Source organism: Tamandua tetradactyla, chromosome 15 (assembly GCF_023851605.1).
Source record: "Tamandua tetradactyla isolate mTamTet1 chromosome 15, mTamTet1.pri, whole genome shotgun sequence".
Lineage (NCBI taxonomy): Eukaryota > Metazoa > Chordata > Mammalia > Pilosa > Myrmecophagidae > Tamandua > Tamandua tetradactyla.
In genome coordinates this window covers 37158630-37170919 of record NC_135341.1, presented here as the reverse complement: position 1 = coordinate 37170919, position 12290 = coordinate 37158630, and the positions used below count along the sequence as shown (strand labels likewise).

The window sequence follows — 12290 nt, the reverse complement described above, 5'->3', positions numbered from 1 at the left end:
TCTCATTTCACTCTTCCCCCTTTGGTCGAGAAGGTTCTCTCAATCCCTTGATGTTAATTCTCAGCTCATTCTAGGGTTTTTCTCAGTCCCTTGATGCTGAGTCTCAGCTCATTCTAGGATCTCTGTCTCACGTTGCCAGGAACGTCCACACCCCTGGGAGTCATGTCCTACGCAGAGAGGGGGAGGGTGGTGAGACTGCTCGTCATGTTGGCTGGAGAGAGAGGCCACATCTAAGCAACAAAAGAGGCTCTCTTAGGGGTGACTCTTAGGCCTAAATTTTAAGTAGACTTGATATCCTTTGTGGGGTTAAGTTTCATATGAACAATCCCTAAGACTGGGGGCTCAGCCTATAGCTTTGGTTGTCCACACTGCTTGTAAAAATATCAAGAATTCAACTTGGGAAGTTGAATTTCTCCCCGCTCTCACCATTCCCCGAAGGGGGCTTGCAAATACTTTTCCAGTCACGGATCAAATCACTCTGGGGTTCATCGGGGCATCACTCTGGACAAACCAACAAAATATCATGTCCTACTTGAGATTCCAAGTACTTAATGACATTCAATCAAACTATCTACATGAGTTATATTAGGAAATGCTCTAGTGAAAATATAAATTTTGTAACAAATAAACATTTTTTGCTTTAGTCTCACACATAAGCTGACATTTTAAAGTATTAATTATCATCTATTTTCAGCACCCTGCAATATGACATTCCTTTGTTCTTCCTCATGCAGAAACATTTTTAAAATTAATTTATTTTTGTTACAGGAGGAATCCTTATAATTTTTAGTGGACCAAACTTAAAGTTGAAGGCATGCTTTCCAAGTCTGACATTCATAAACAGTAAAATAAATTAAATAAAATAATGAAATATAACGGCCATGTATCTTTTTTATTTTTTATGGTATGCTAGGGGTCACATTTCATTCTTTTTCCATGTAACTATCCTGTTATTGCAGCACCATTTATGAATTTTTTATTTTTATTTTTTGAAGTACACAGGCCAGGAATCAGACCCAGGTCTCCCGCATGGCAGGTGAGATTCTATCAGTGAACTACCATTGAACCCCTACATGTTTCTTTTTTTATTGGGGGGGGTTTCATGGTACAGGAATCGAACCTGGGTCTTCTGCATGGAAGACAAGCATTCTACCACTGAACCACTCCATGTATTTTTTTAATGAGCTATTTCACTCTAAATTTCTTTTTTAAAAAAGCATGTGTATGTATATGTCACCCTGTATTGAAAGGAATGTCAAATTTGTTAAATATTTAACAATTTCAATTTGTATGTTAAAAATAAAAAATAAAATGTTGAGATGATCTTCCAAAAATAAATAAATAAATACATAAATTAAGAAATAAAGTTTCAATGGCTGAGAGATTTCAGAGGTGAGAGATTATTCTGGAGGTCATTCTTCTGTATTATATAGATATCCCTTTTTAGCTTATGGTGTATTGGAGTAGCTGGAGGGAAGGACCTGAAACTGATGAGCTGTGTCCAGTAGCCTTGATTCTTTAAGACAAGTGTATAAAGTCATAACTTTTACAATGTGACTGGGAGATTGTGAAAACCTTGCTTGTGTCTGATGCTCCTTTTATCCAAGGTATGGACAGATGAGTAAAAAAAAGGATAAAAAATAAATAAATAATAGGGGGATAAGGGGTAAAATAAATTGGGTAGATGGAAATAATGTGGTCAATGAAAAGAAGGATAAGGAGTATTGGGTGAATGAGTTTTTCCTTTTTTCTTTTTACTTATTTTACTGGAATGATGCAAATATTCTAAAAAATTATCATGGTGATCACAACTATGTGATGATACTGTAAGCTAGTGAGTATATACCATGTATGGATTTTATGTGTACAAAGTTATGTCAATTAAAATAAAGCAGCATTTGTAGCTGGAGAACAGGAGGAGACTTGTTGCACATAAGAACCCTTAAAGAGGAAAAGTCTTACCTTCTCAGAAATGCATTAATCTCTTAAAAATCAATCTTATTCCTTGAGACTTATAAATTAACAAATGTGGAACTAGAAATCTATAAGTCATCAGAGTTATGGTTAAATGAAGAGCACTAAAATATATCAACCTTTCCATTTTAAAACAAGTTCTAAATGTCATACTTTCAGTAATGAGCCAAGACTAGCTCTCCTATGTTCTCCCCGTTCAGCATTATAAAGACAGAAGGGAAGCCTCAGTCACAGTTTGTGTCACACCCAAAACCAGTCCCAGAAGACATCTAATTTCTATACTATTCAACTCTCCAAGGCAAACTGCAAGATCTGTGGTCTTTTCAGTTTGCAGTAGTTGCATGTAATTTCACACATATCTGTAAAAGTCTTAGCATTAAAATGAAATCTTAAAAAAAAAAAAAAAACACAAAATATTCCCCTTAGTAAAAACAACCCTGATGTGTGTACGGGGTCCCACTAACCAAAACAATATAGGTAAATAAAGTATATTAAAAAGGAATCTACTCAACATTTCCCTTTTACCTGAACCTGTTGTGGTTGCTGAACCTGGATCTGCTGCTCTTGCTGAGTTTGCTGCTGAACACTGGTGGTAACTGGACAGGCAAGTTCAAGCAAAGATCCAGCCACTTCAGTGCTGTCTGTGTAAATGCAGTTTCCACCCTGTTGGTACACCATGGTAGTGGTGGCCGTCTGCTGGAACTCCTGAAGGGCTTCTGGCCCCTTGGAAGCCAGTGAGTCCAGAAATTCCTTCATCCTGTGTTGTGGGACAGACCGCGCCTTCACTCGGATATACTCTTCAAAAGAAATGGTGTTCTCCAGAGAATTATTCATATTGCAGAATCCTTAAGATTCCTAGAAATAAAAGAATAAATGGAGAGAAATCAAAAGTTTGCTATTCTTTTTAAATCTTGAAATGCACAGAAGCCACCACCTTCACATCAGAGTGGAATATTCAAGGCAGCTGTATACATCTGGAATCCAAAGTAGAGGTTTATTATATACTACCTTATCTTCTAGTTAACAGTATTTGAAATTTTTTCCATTTATATTTCTTAAATGAAACGGTATCACACTGAAAATGAAAAACAAAAGCATGCTTCATAGTAGTTGACGAAACAGAGGCTGAAAATACAGTCCTTATCCAGCATTGGGCCAATATCTTTTTCTCTGCAGAGCCAGACACTAAATAGTAGACACCACATGCAAAACTGCTCTGTAACGATCACAGAGAGGACTACCAAGCAAGGAGGAAGAAGCCAGGAGCAGAGATTCCTGAAAAGTTTTATTTCCCCTGTTAATTATGTCCCACAATACAGGAACAATTATGCTATCTAACCGTGGCAAGACCCAAGAGGCAGGGCATGTGTTCTTCATTTCCTATCAGAAACACCAAAAATTCCATTTTGCCTTATACTGCTCATATCTTTTTTTTTTTGAAAGGGAACGAGTGATTTTTATTATTAAGAATTCACAACATTTTTACAAATCATTTGTTACAAAACAATGGGTCAAACTTTTTATTATTATACATTTTTATATCACTCAAGTTGTTTACCTACAGAATGGAATGTATACTTTGCTGGTTTGAAAGTATTATGTACCCTAGAAAAGCCATGGGTTAATTCTAATGCAATTCTGTGGAGGTAGCTGTTTCTTTTAATCCTGATTCAATATTGTAGGTTGGAAACATTTTTTCCCCCTATTATTTATTTTTATTCCATATGTTCTATTCCTTTGTTGACAAGGTAGATAAAAGGAGCATCAGACACAAGGTTTTCACAATCACACAGTCACATTGTGAAAGCTATATGATTATTCAATCATCCTCAAGAAACATGGCTACTGGAACACAGCTCTACATTTTCAGGCAGTTCCCTCCAGCTTCTCCATTACATCTTGAATAACAAGATGATGTCTACTTGATGCATAAGAGTAACCTCCAGGATAACCTCTCAACTCTGTTTGGAATCTCTCAGCCATTGACACTTTGTCTCATTTCACTCTTCCCCCTTTTGGTCAAGAAGGTTTTCTCAATCCCTTGATACTAAATCTCAGCTCATTCTAGGGTTTTTCTCAATCCTTTGATGCTGAGTCTCAGCTCACTCTATGATCTCTGTCCCACGTTGCCAGGAAGGTCCACACCCCTGGGAGTCATGTCCCACGTAGACAGAGGCAAACACTAGAATTTTTTACATGACTCCTTGGGATGAATCCAGCCCCGGTACTGTGGGATCAACCATTCCATTCTGACTAAAAGGGGGAAAAGAAGTATAACTAATAAAATATCAGTGGCAGAGAGAGTTCAAATTGAGTCAAGAGGCTTCTGGAGGTTGCTCTTATGTAAGTTTCAGGTAGATCTTGCTACCTATCATAATTTGCCAAACCCCAAAAGGACCATTCTGGCCAATCCTAAAGAACACCTAGGGCAATACAGAAGATTCCATGCACTAATGTAACTTTCCAGAAACCCACAACCTCCAGATGGGTCCCTGGTCCATACAACTCCTAAAATCTAGAGGGCCCAGCCTCTCCAGAACATCAGATAGTTGCATCTCCCTATTCCATATTAGTGAGAGACCCTTTCAATATGAAAAAGTTTGAATGACCATAGCCCAAACACCCCTAAAGAGAAGGATGGCAAGATCAAAGGTGATAAAGATAGGATTTAACAAATGAACATGAATGTTGAATCATTCACCTGATATCTCTTTTAGTCTCTAGCATCTTAGAGCAGATGTAAAAACCTTTTTAAAATTGTGAAATTGTAACCCATGTCAAACTCTGAAATATGTTCTGCAACTAACTGTGGTGCTGTGCTTTAAAATTTATTGGTTTTTTTTTTTGTATATGTTATTTTTCACAAAAAAAGGGAGGAAAAAAGTCGACTGTGATGATAAAAAATATATATTCAAGCTTTTTAACCTCTTATATTCTGGAGCAGCTCAAAGGAAACATCTGAGAGGATGGTATGGTAGCCCATGACAAACTGGGAACTGTCTAGTAACTAATTGTTGAAGAGTGCTTTGAAAACTATTGCTTTTTTATTTCTTTGCTTTGTATATGTTATACTATACAATAAAAAAGTTAAAATATATATATCAAGGCTCCCAAGATGATAAAAGCCATCTTGCTGTTCTGTCACCTCCAAATAAATCCTGCCTGTATTTCTAGAACAACACCTTTACAAAAAATAGTTATTACATGAAACCGTAAGGTGATACCATCGAAACCCATAAATATACCGAATAACCCTTGATCCCATGGTCAGAACTTCGCTTGATGCTTCTCCATATTCAATATGCAAACATTCCAATATCCACACTCCTGTCCTCCTTCAATTCTCTCCCCTTTTCAAGAGCAAAGTTGGAAAAGCTTCAGGAAAACGTTTAAATATTTTAGACTAGTCAGAGAGTAAAAAAAAATATTAAGACATAAAACAAAGTGGCAATGCTTTTATGCTCCTTTGCTTTTATGCTCAGAAAAAGTCCTCTTTACTATAAGATTAATCAGTACTCATGCATAATTTTTTACTTTACAGTGTCATTTTTTAATACAATGATTTAATCCACTTAGAATTTAACACAGAATGAGACGAAAATCAGATTTTTTTCAAAGACTAAACAACCTGTCCCTGTAATGTTTACTGAGGTTCCTGTGGCCACTGATTTGAAATGCCAATTATTACATATCAAATTCATGTAAATAAGATCTATTTCTAAACTTATTATATGATTCTAGTGATTTTCTATAAAACAGTAGCTTTAAAATCATGTTAACATTTGAAAGATTCCATGCCTCACAGCCAGTTTTTTCTAAACATTTTTTTATTGTAAAATATAACATATATGGAGAGGGATAAAGGGGTATGGGAAGATTTGGGTTTTATTTTTTATTTTTCTTTCCTATCTGGAGTAATGAAAATATTCCAAAATTGATCATGGGGATATATGCCCAACTAAGTGATGATACTGTAAGCCAGTGATTGCATACTTCAGATGGTGTGTATGGTGTGTGAGCGTATCTCAATAAAATTGTATTTAAAAAAAAAAAAGGTCAATAAACTACCCAACATATAGAAAATCCTCAAAAATATATATATATATACAAAGTAATACTTTTTTTGTTTGTTTTGTTTTTCAAGGTGAAAATTATTTTATTTTTTAAATTTATTTATTAACTAAAAAATTAAGAACAAACAAAAACATTAACATATTCCGTTCTACATATATAATCAGTAATTCTCAATATCATCACATAGTTGCATAGTCATCATTTCTTAGAACATTTGCATCAATTCAGAAAAAGAAATAAAAAGACAACAGAAAAAGAAATAAAATGGTAACAGAAAAAATAAAAAGATTATACATACCATATCCCTTACCCCTCACTTTCATTTATCACTAGCATTTCAAACTAAATTTATTTTAACATTTATATATACAAAGCAAAACTTTTCAAAGCATACTTCAACAAGCAGTTACAGAACAGTTCCCAGAGTTTGTATGTGCTACCATTCATCACCTCAGATTTTTTTTCTTCTAGCTGCTCCAAAACACTGGAGGCTACAAGGAACATTAATATAGTGATTCAGCAGTTATACTTCTCTATTAAATTCTATTTTCTCTGTCATATCCCCTCCTTCTCCTCTGATCCCTCTCTCAACCTATAGGGATCTTTAGACAATGCCCATTCTGACTTTTTCACGTTGAGAAGCGTGTCAACACTAATGGATAGGGGGATGTAATCAATCGATAATCTTGGAGAAGTTTGTCCCTCTGGGTTTCAGGACTTATAGTTCTTTTTAATATTTAATGATAGATACACATAATGTGTAAAAAGGAAACCAACACAGTTATATTTACATAGCCCAGTTTAATTTAATTATGTATGTAAGAGAAGAAAACAAAATCAAAGAGGATTAAAATTCTATTTAATACTCTCCTGTATTTTCCAAATACAGATATAAACCAAAAAAAAAAAAAATCTTAAATGTCCTTAATGTCACTAAATTGTACACTTAAAAACGGTTCAAGTGGTAACTTCTGTCATGGATATTTTGCCACAATAAAAAATTTTAAAAACTCATATAAAAATAAATAAATAAATAAAACTAAAAAATTAAAAAAAAAAACATAAAAAGTCATCTTTTTCTGCACAGTAGTTATTATACTGCAATAACAGTTACAGACACCATCTCAAAACCGTCTATAAGTCAAAGGAGAATTATATGCAGAACTCGCATAAGAGAAAAAGAAACCCTCTTACAAGTCAGAAATACTCAGTAAGGATGAATAACAATTTTGGTGGATAGCAGTATGATTTTCTCACAAAAGCCAAACAAAACCATTAAGCACCAGAAACTTGCATATAATGAAATCTGTTAACTACTTCAAGATGCTCCTAGCGAAACACCTAAGACATAGCCCTGGTAACAGAGAAATGGAGAAACTTGATGTAACTATCTTCTATAATCTCAAAGCAAACAAAATACTCTTAATGTAAGTCAAAGACTTGGTGAGGAGTAGTAAAGAAATTGATTAATTAAAATACTTCTGCAAAACATGAAGTTGGGGAGATAGTTGATGATTCCCAATTTCTGGGAGTCACATGAGGTTAATAATAGAAAGAGAGGGAGGGAAACACTCTGGTACTTATAGGAGGGGGAATAGTAAACAAGCATTTACTTCTAAATGCTTTAGTTCAGCTGTTTTACAAGACAATAAACAGACAAGCCAGCCCCCCTCCCCCATAACAGACCCAGATTTTTACTGGTATGCCCATATTGATCTCACGCACCCCCTATGTCCTTCTACTGGCACTTAAGCAGGTCCTCAATACATGATTTATCATTATTTATTATTTCATACCTAAAACACAAGATTGTACCACTGAATAAAGGTTACTACAAACAACAATCTGCTACATTTCTATAGGTCTGTTTGCTAAATTTTCTTTTTTCCATTTAGGTACTAAGGGAAGACATAGTACTCATGAGAATCATCCCTCATTCTCTTATCCATTACTTCTCCCTTGCTCACCATAGAGCTCTGAAAAGGTCATCCTGAATACGTGCTGGACCAAAAGAAGAAACTTAAAGTTGCCTCAGAGCGGCCTCATCCTCTTTACCCAGCAGTTATGTTTTTGAGCCCCTCTCAAGGCCCATATTCTATTCTAGCAATGGTTCCTTTGGCTTAGTGTGACTGGATGGAAGAAGACATTCACAAGAAAAAAATTCAATTTCCATTTCAAGGAGTTATAGGAACATCTTCCTATAACTTCCTATTAACAAAAGGAGTAATTCCCAAGAAGCACAGAAATAGACAGAAATGTCTATTTCTGTTCTTGAAGATACTAGCCTATTAGAGGTTTTATGATGAAAATTATCCCATTGGACCATTCCTCTGCCCCCTGGCTTTCCCGGGAGTTCCTGATTCAGAGGCATTTTTATCATGATTCTACTTTTGGATAACACACTTTTAACCAGGAATTTAAAAATCACAGACCTATCAAGGATTGATTGGTTGTAAAGTGGCACAACCACTTGCATTATCTAGTGAAGCTGAAAGTACCCATTTCCTATGACCCAGCATTTCCAGCCCTAGGTATATACACAAGTAGGGAGGTAATCCAAATGTTCATAGCAGCAACGATAATGTAACTGGAAGTAATCCAGATCTATAGCAGAGAGGATAAATTGTAGTATATTCATTCAGCAGAAGGCTATACAGAGATGGGAATGAATAAACTATAGTTACACACAATGTGGATGAATTTTACAACTATAATGCTAAAAGGAAAACAAAATACACACAGTATGAACCACTCACGTAAAATTCAGAAGCAAACAAAACTAAACCACGTTGTTTAGAGACACAAAGAGAGTAAGAGTAAAAAGAAAAAGAATGTGATTATAAGAGAAGTCAAAATAGCAGTTATCTCTAGGAGTTTGGAAGTTAGAGCAAGGAAAAGACCTGGTATAAGGTTCAGGGGTGCTGGCATTCTATTTCTTGAATAGTTACATATAGACTCATTTTATAATTTGTCATTAAACTGCACACAGATCATTTAAATTTATATACACAGGTATTTCAAACAAAAAAATTTTTTAATCAACTTTCTGACACAGCCCATCAGTTCTAATCTAGGCTAAAGAGTGAGAGCAAAGGACCATCCGTGGCCCATTTCAGCAAAGCAAGTGGTTAGCCTATCATTTCTCATGCAGCCACTTCAGTTTAATAACAGAAATCACAATTCAATGTGGAATTAGGAAAAACAGTGGAAGCATTTAAATGAAGTTAAACATCTGGAACAAAATGTGGGGTAACAATATAAAATAACAGAAAAGAACAGGTAGCTGTTCATGTAATACCTTACTAAGATTAACTGAGAAATAAAAAAAAATCACAGGTAAAGGGTAGCCATTTAAAAAGCAGGCAAGCAAGAAGCATGGTACATCAAGGATGAACCAAAGCTGATGAAATTAAAAAAGAACCAATGCAAACCTCAAGACAACCATGATTTTGAACCTGTCATAAAACAAACACACCCAAAGTCCCTGACATTGGTTACCTTTTTTGGAAAGACAATCCAAATTTACAAGGCAATTCAACCATTATTTGATCTTTTGTTTGAAAGGGTAACATTAGCTGGACATGGGATATGGAATGCAGAGTTTCACAAATTATTCATCACAGGACTAGAAGGTCATTTCCCAATAAGTAAATCTTAGAAACATCAATTTAACAGGCAGGTCTCGGTCTCAAATATAATAGTTAAAACAAAGATATTCCAGAACAAACCTAAAAGGTATATTACATTCTAAGTATCTCCTGGATAAATTTGACTGCTTTTTCTTTAAACTATTTGGGTCTTTAGAACAGTTAATACCTTGGAGTGCTAAGACTGTCTAACAGCCCGTGGTTAGACGCAATTCTCCCACTCTCCAGTACCCAGGAGTTTCTGGCAGACAGCACCAAGAATGACAGAATTTGTTTTATTCCAGTACTATCAAAAAAGAAAAAAACAAAAACTGCACAGATATCTCCAGCATATGAACGATTTTAACTCACCAGTCACCATGTTGCATGTATTTCTGTTGCTTGTCCTGAGTTCTTAAGACTTGTAACATTCTGAAGAAGATAGAACAAAGAAGTTCCTTCCATCTTCAGCCTCTTTAAATTTTAACTTTGTTCTTAAAATAATACAATATATCAGAAAGAACCATACCATCATTATCAAATTTAATGGTAATTTTATTTCCTCTTACTATCCCTTTCCTTAAACCTAACGAAGCAAAACTGTAAAATAAATTAGGTGTTTTGTCTTAGAAAAAAAAAAAGGGTGCATGTTTCTCTAAGACAAATCTATAACTACCCTACACCAGAACACACTCCTGGGGTTGAAAAAAGAACTGAAAAGGATTTTAACACTAAACCAAAAGGGACGTTTGCAGTGATACATGAATAGATTTTAGGAATTTCTGTCGGGGAATTTTGAAATTAAACAAAGGCACAGCACTAAACCTCAGACTGTTCGATTTTGCTTTGGACAACTTTTGGCTGAGGCAACCCGGCCCCAAGTCTAACAGACCACAAGTCCCTCCCACCCACGCAGAAGAAAAGGCTGCATTTAAAGATTTAAAGTGGCATTTTAGAGCCCAGAGGGTTTCACGTTGTCCACAGAAGTGAATCCTCTTCCGGAGCGCACAGAGATGACATGTAGGAGTTGCGCTTATGGAAGAATTAGTTTCTAATGACAAGAATCCATATACTTCTGAAAGGCCTTCTAGAATGAATTAACCTCCCTCTATTACACAAAGCACCAGAACAAGGTGAGTAAACGGGGAGTGCGTATGTATGGGGGAGAGGGAACACGCCTTGCTTCCCTCGCAGGCTAGCAGAGCTTGCTTTCCAAAGCAGGGAAGCACCCTCCCAAGCACCCACCGGGGACATGTGCGTCCAGTCACCGCATTCCTCGAGGAGAACGGACAATCACACCCGTCTCACTGAGGAGCGGCACCGAAAGCCAGACGGTAAGGCCGGTTCTTCCCAGAACCGAACCACGGAGGCCCTGGGACGTCACCAGCTTTCGAAGCAGGAAAGGCCCAAGCAGCAATGTTCCCCGCGCTGCGAGCCGTGGGCACGCCGCCCCCTTAGCGCATCAGAGGCGCCCTTCGCGCTCTCGCGGTGGTGCCACCACCCAACAGCACGGCCCGCGCCCCAAAGTCGAGGGTCGAGGGCGGGCACGCGCGCGCCCCGAAAGCCTCTCTAGTCCCTAGGCCGAAGCTCAGGGAACCGATATATCCGGGACGGGGACGCGCACGTCGGGGTCACGCGCGCCGGGAGAGCCGCACAGCGCGCGCGTCCCCGCGCGTACACGCAAGCCCAGTCGCGCGCTTACACCAGCGCGCGCACCGCGCCGCGCCCACCCGAATCGTCGGCCCACCCTTCCCCCCACACAGTGGACAGGGGCGCGCGGGCCCAGTATTTTCCCAGCTCCGGAGCCGCTCCGACGTCTCCTGGGCCCAGCGGCCACTACCCGCCCGCCCCCGCCGTTGTGTGGGGTGGGCCCGCAATCCCAGGCCCGCGGCTTCGCCACACCCCGCTCCCGCCAAAGCCCTTACCCGGCGACGTCGCCGCCGCCGCTCCCCTGCCCGCCGGCCCCGCCGCACCGCCCGGGGCCTCGGTTTTGCCGTCACTGCTCCAAGACCGACAGGATTTTCCCCTCACAGCTCCCTGGGCGCCATCTTACATTCAACCCCTACAGCCAATGAATGCCGAGTACCCCTCTCGCGAGAATCAGTGTCCGATCCCGCGAGAGCTAGGAGTCCCTCCTGGCCAACCTTAAAGGGAACGCTTCAACTCGTGAGTGAAGTTGCGCCTCATTCTGAGAGGGCGGCGAGCTGGACTCGGTGGGTGGGGCGGTCCGCCCAGTTCCTGGACACCCCTCCGTGTGGGGTGGGGCCAGAGCTTAGCCGGGGATCCTGGGCAGGCTCCGGGCCCGGCCTGGGTTTCAAGCTCATCGCCTGGACCCACCTACTGTCCGCGAGGGCCTCCTTTGGAAGCACAGCCCCACGCGGGGGGGCTGGCCTCTCGCTTAAGGTGGCTCTCCGTGCGCTCCTGTCCTGAGTCCAGTGTCCCTCATTGCGCACCAGCTGGAACCCCTCAGATCGCTCACCGAGTAGAGGTCCCAGCGTTTGGAACCCCCATCGTCTGCTGCCCACCGAATTCAGCCTGCCGCCGTCTGGTCCACCTTAAAGGGGGTCTAGGATGGCCGGCTGTTTGTATACAGGGAAAATGTGGAGGGCGTTAAAG

At 39.2% G+C, this 12290-nt stretch overlaps 1 protein-coding gene across 4 annotated transcripts in view; it reads right to left on the bottom strand.

Annotated features, from left to right (window-relative positions):
* QRICH1 (glutamine rich 1) overlaps positions 1–11836 on the bottom strand; it is a 40845-nt gene extending 29009 nt beyond the window's left edge. The window contains exons 1-3 of one of the 4 annotated variants that reach the window (XM_077129363.1): positions 11600–11836; positions 10047–10106; positions 2500–2829 (exon numbers count right to left, since the gene is read on the bottom strand). In XM_077129363.1, the coding sequence (XP_076985478.1) occupies positions 2500–2808 (309 nt within the window). In that variant the 5' untranslated portion in view covers positions 2809–2829; positions 10047–10106; positions 11600–11836. Of the gene's footprint in view, positions 1–2499; positions 2830–10046; positions 10107–10919; positions 11109–11599 lie in introns of those variants that run through there. The other 3 variants (XM_077129362.1, XM_077129361.1, XM_077129364.1) reach the window with 3 other exon arrangements.
* Positions 11837–12290: the final 454 nt, after the last annotated feature.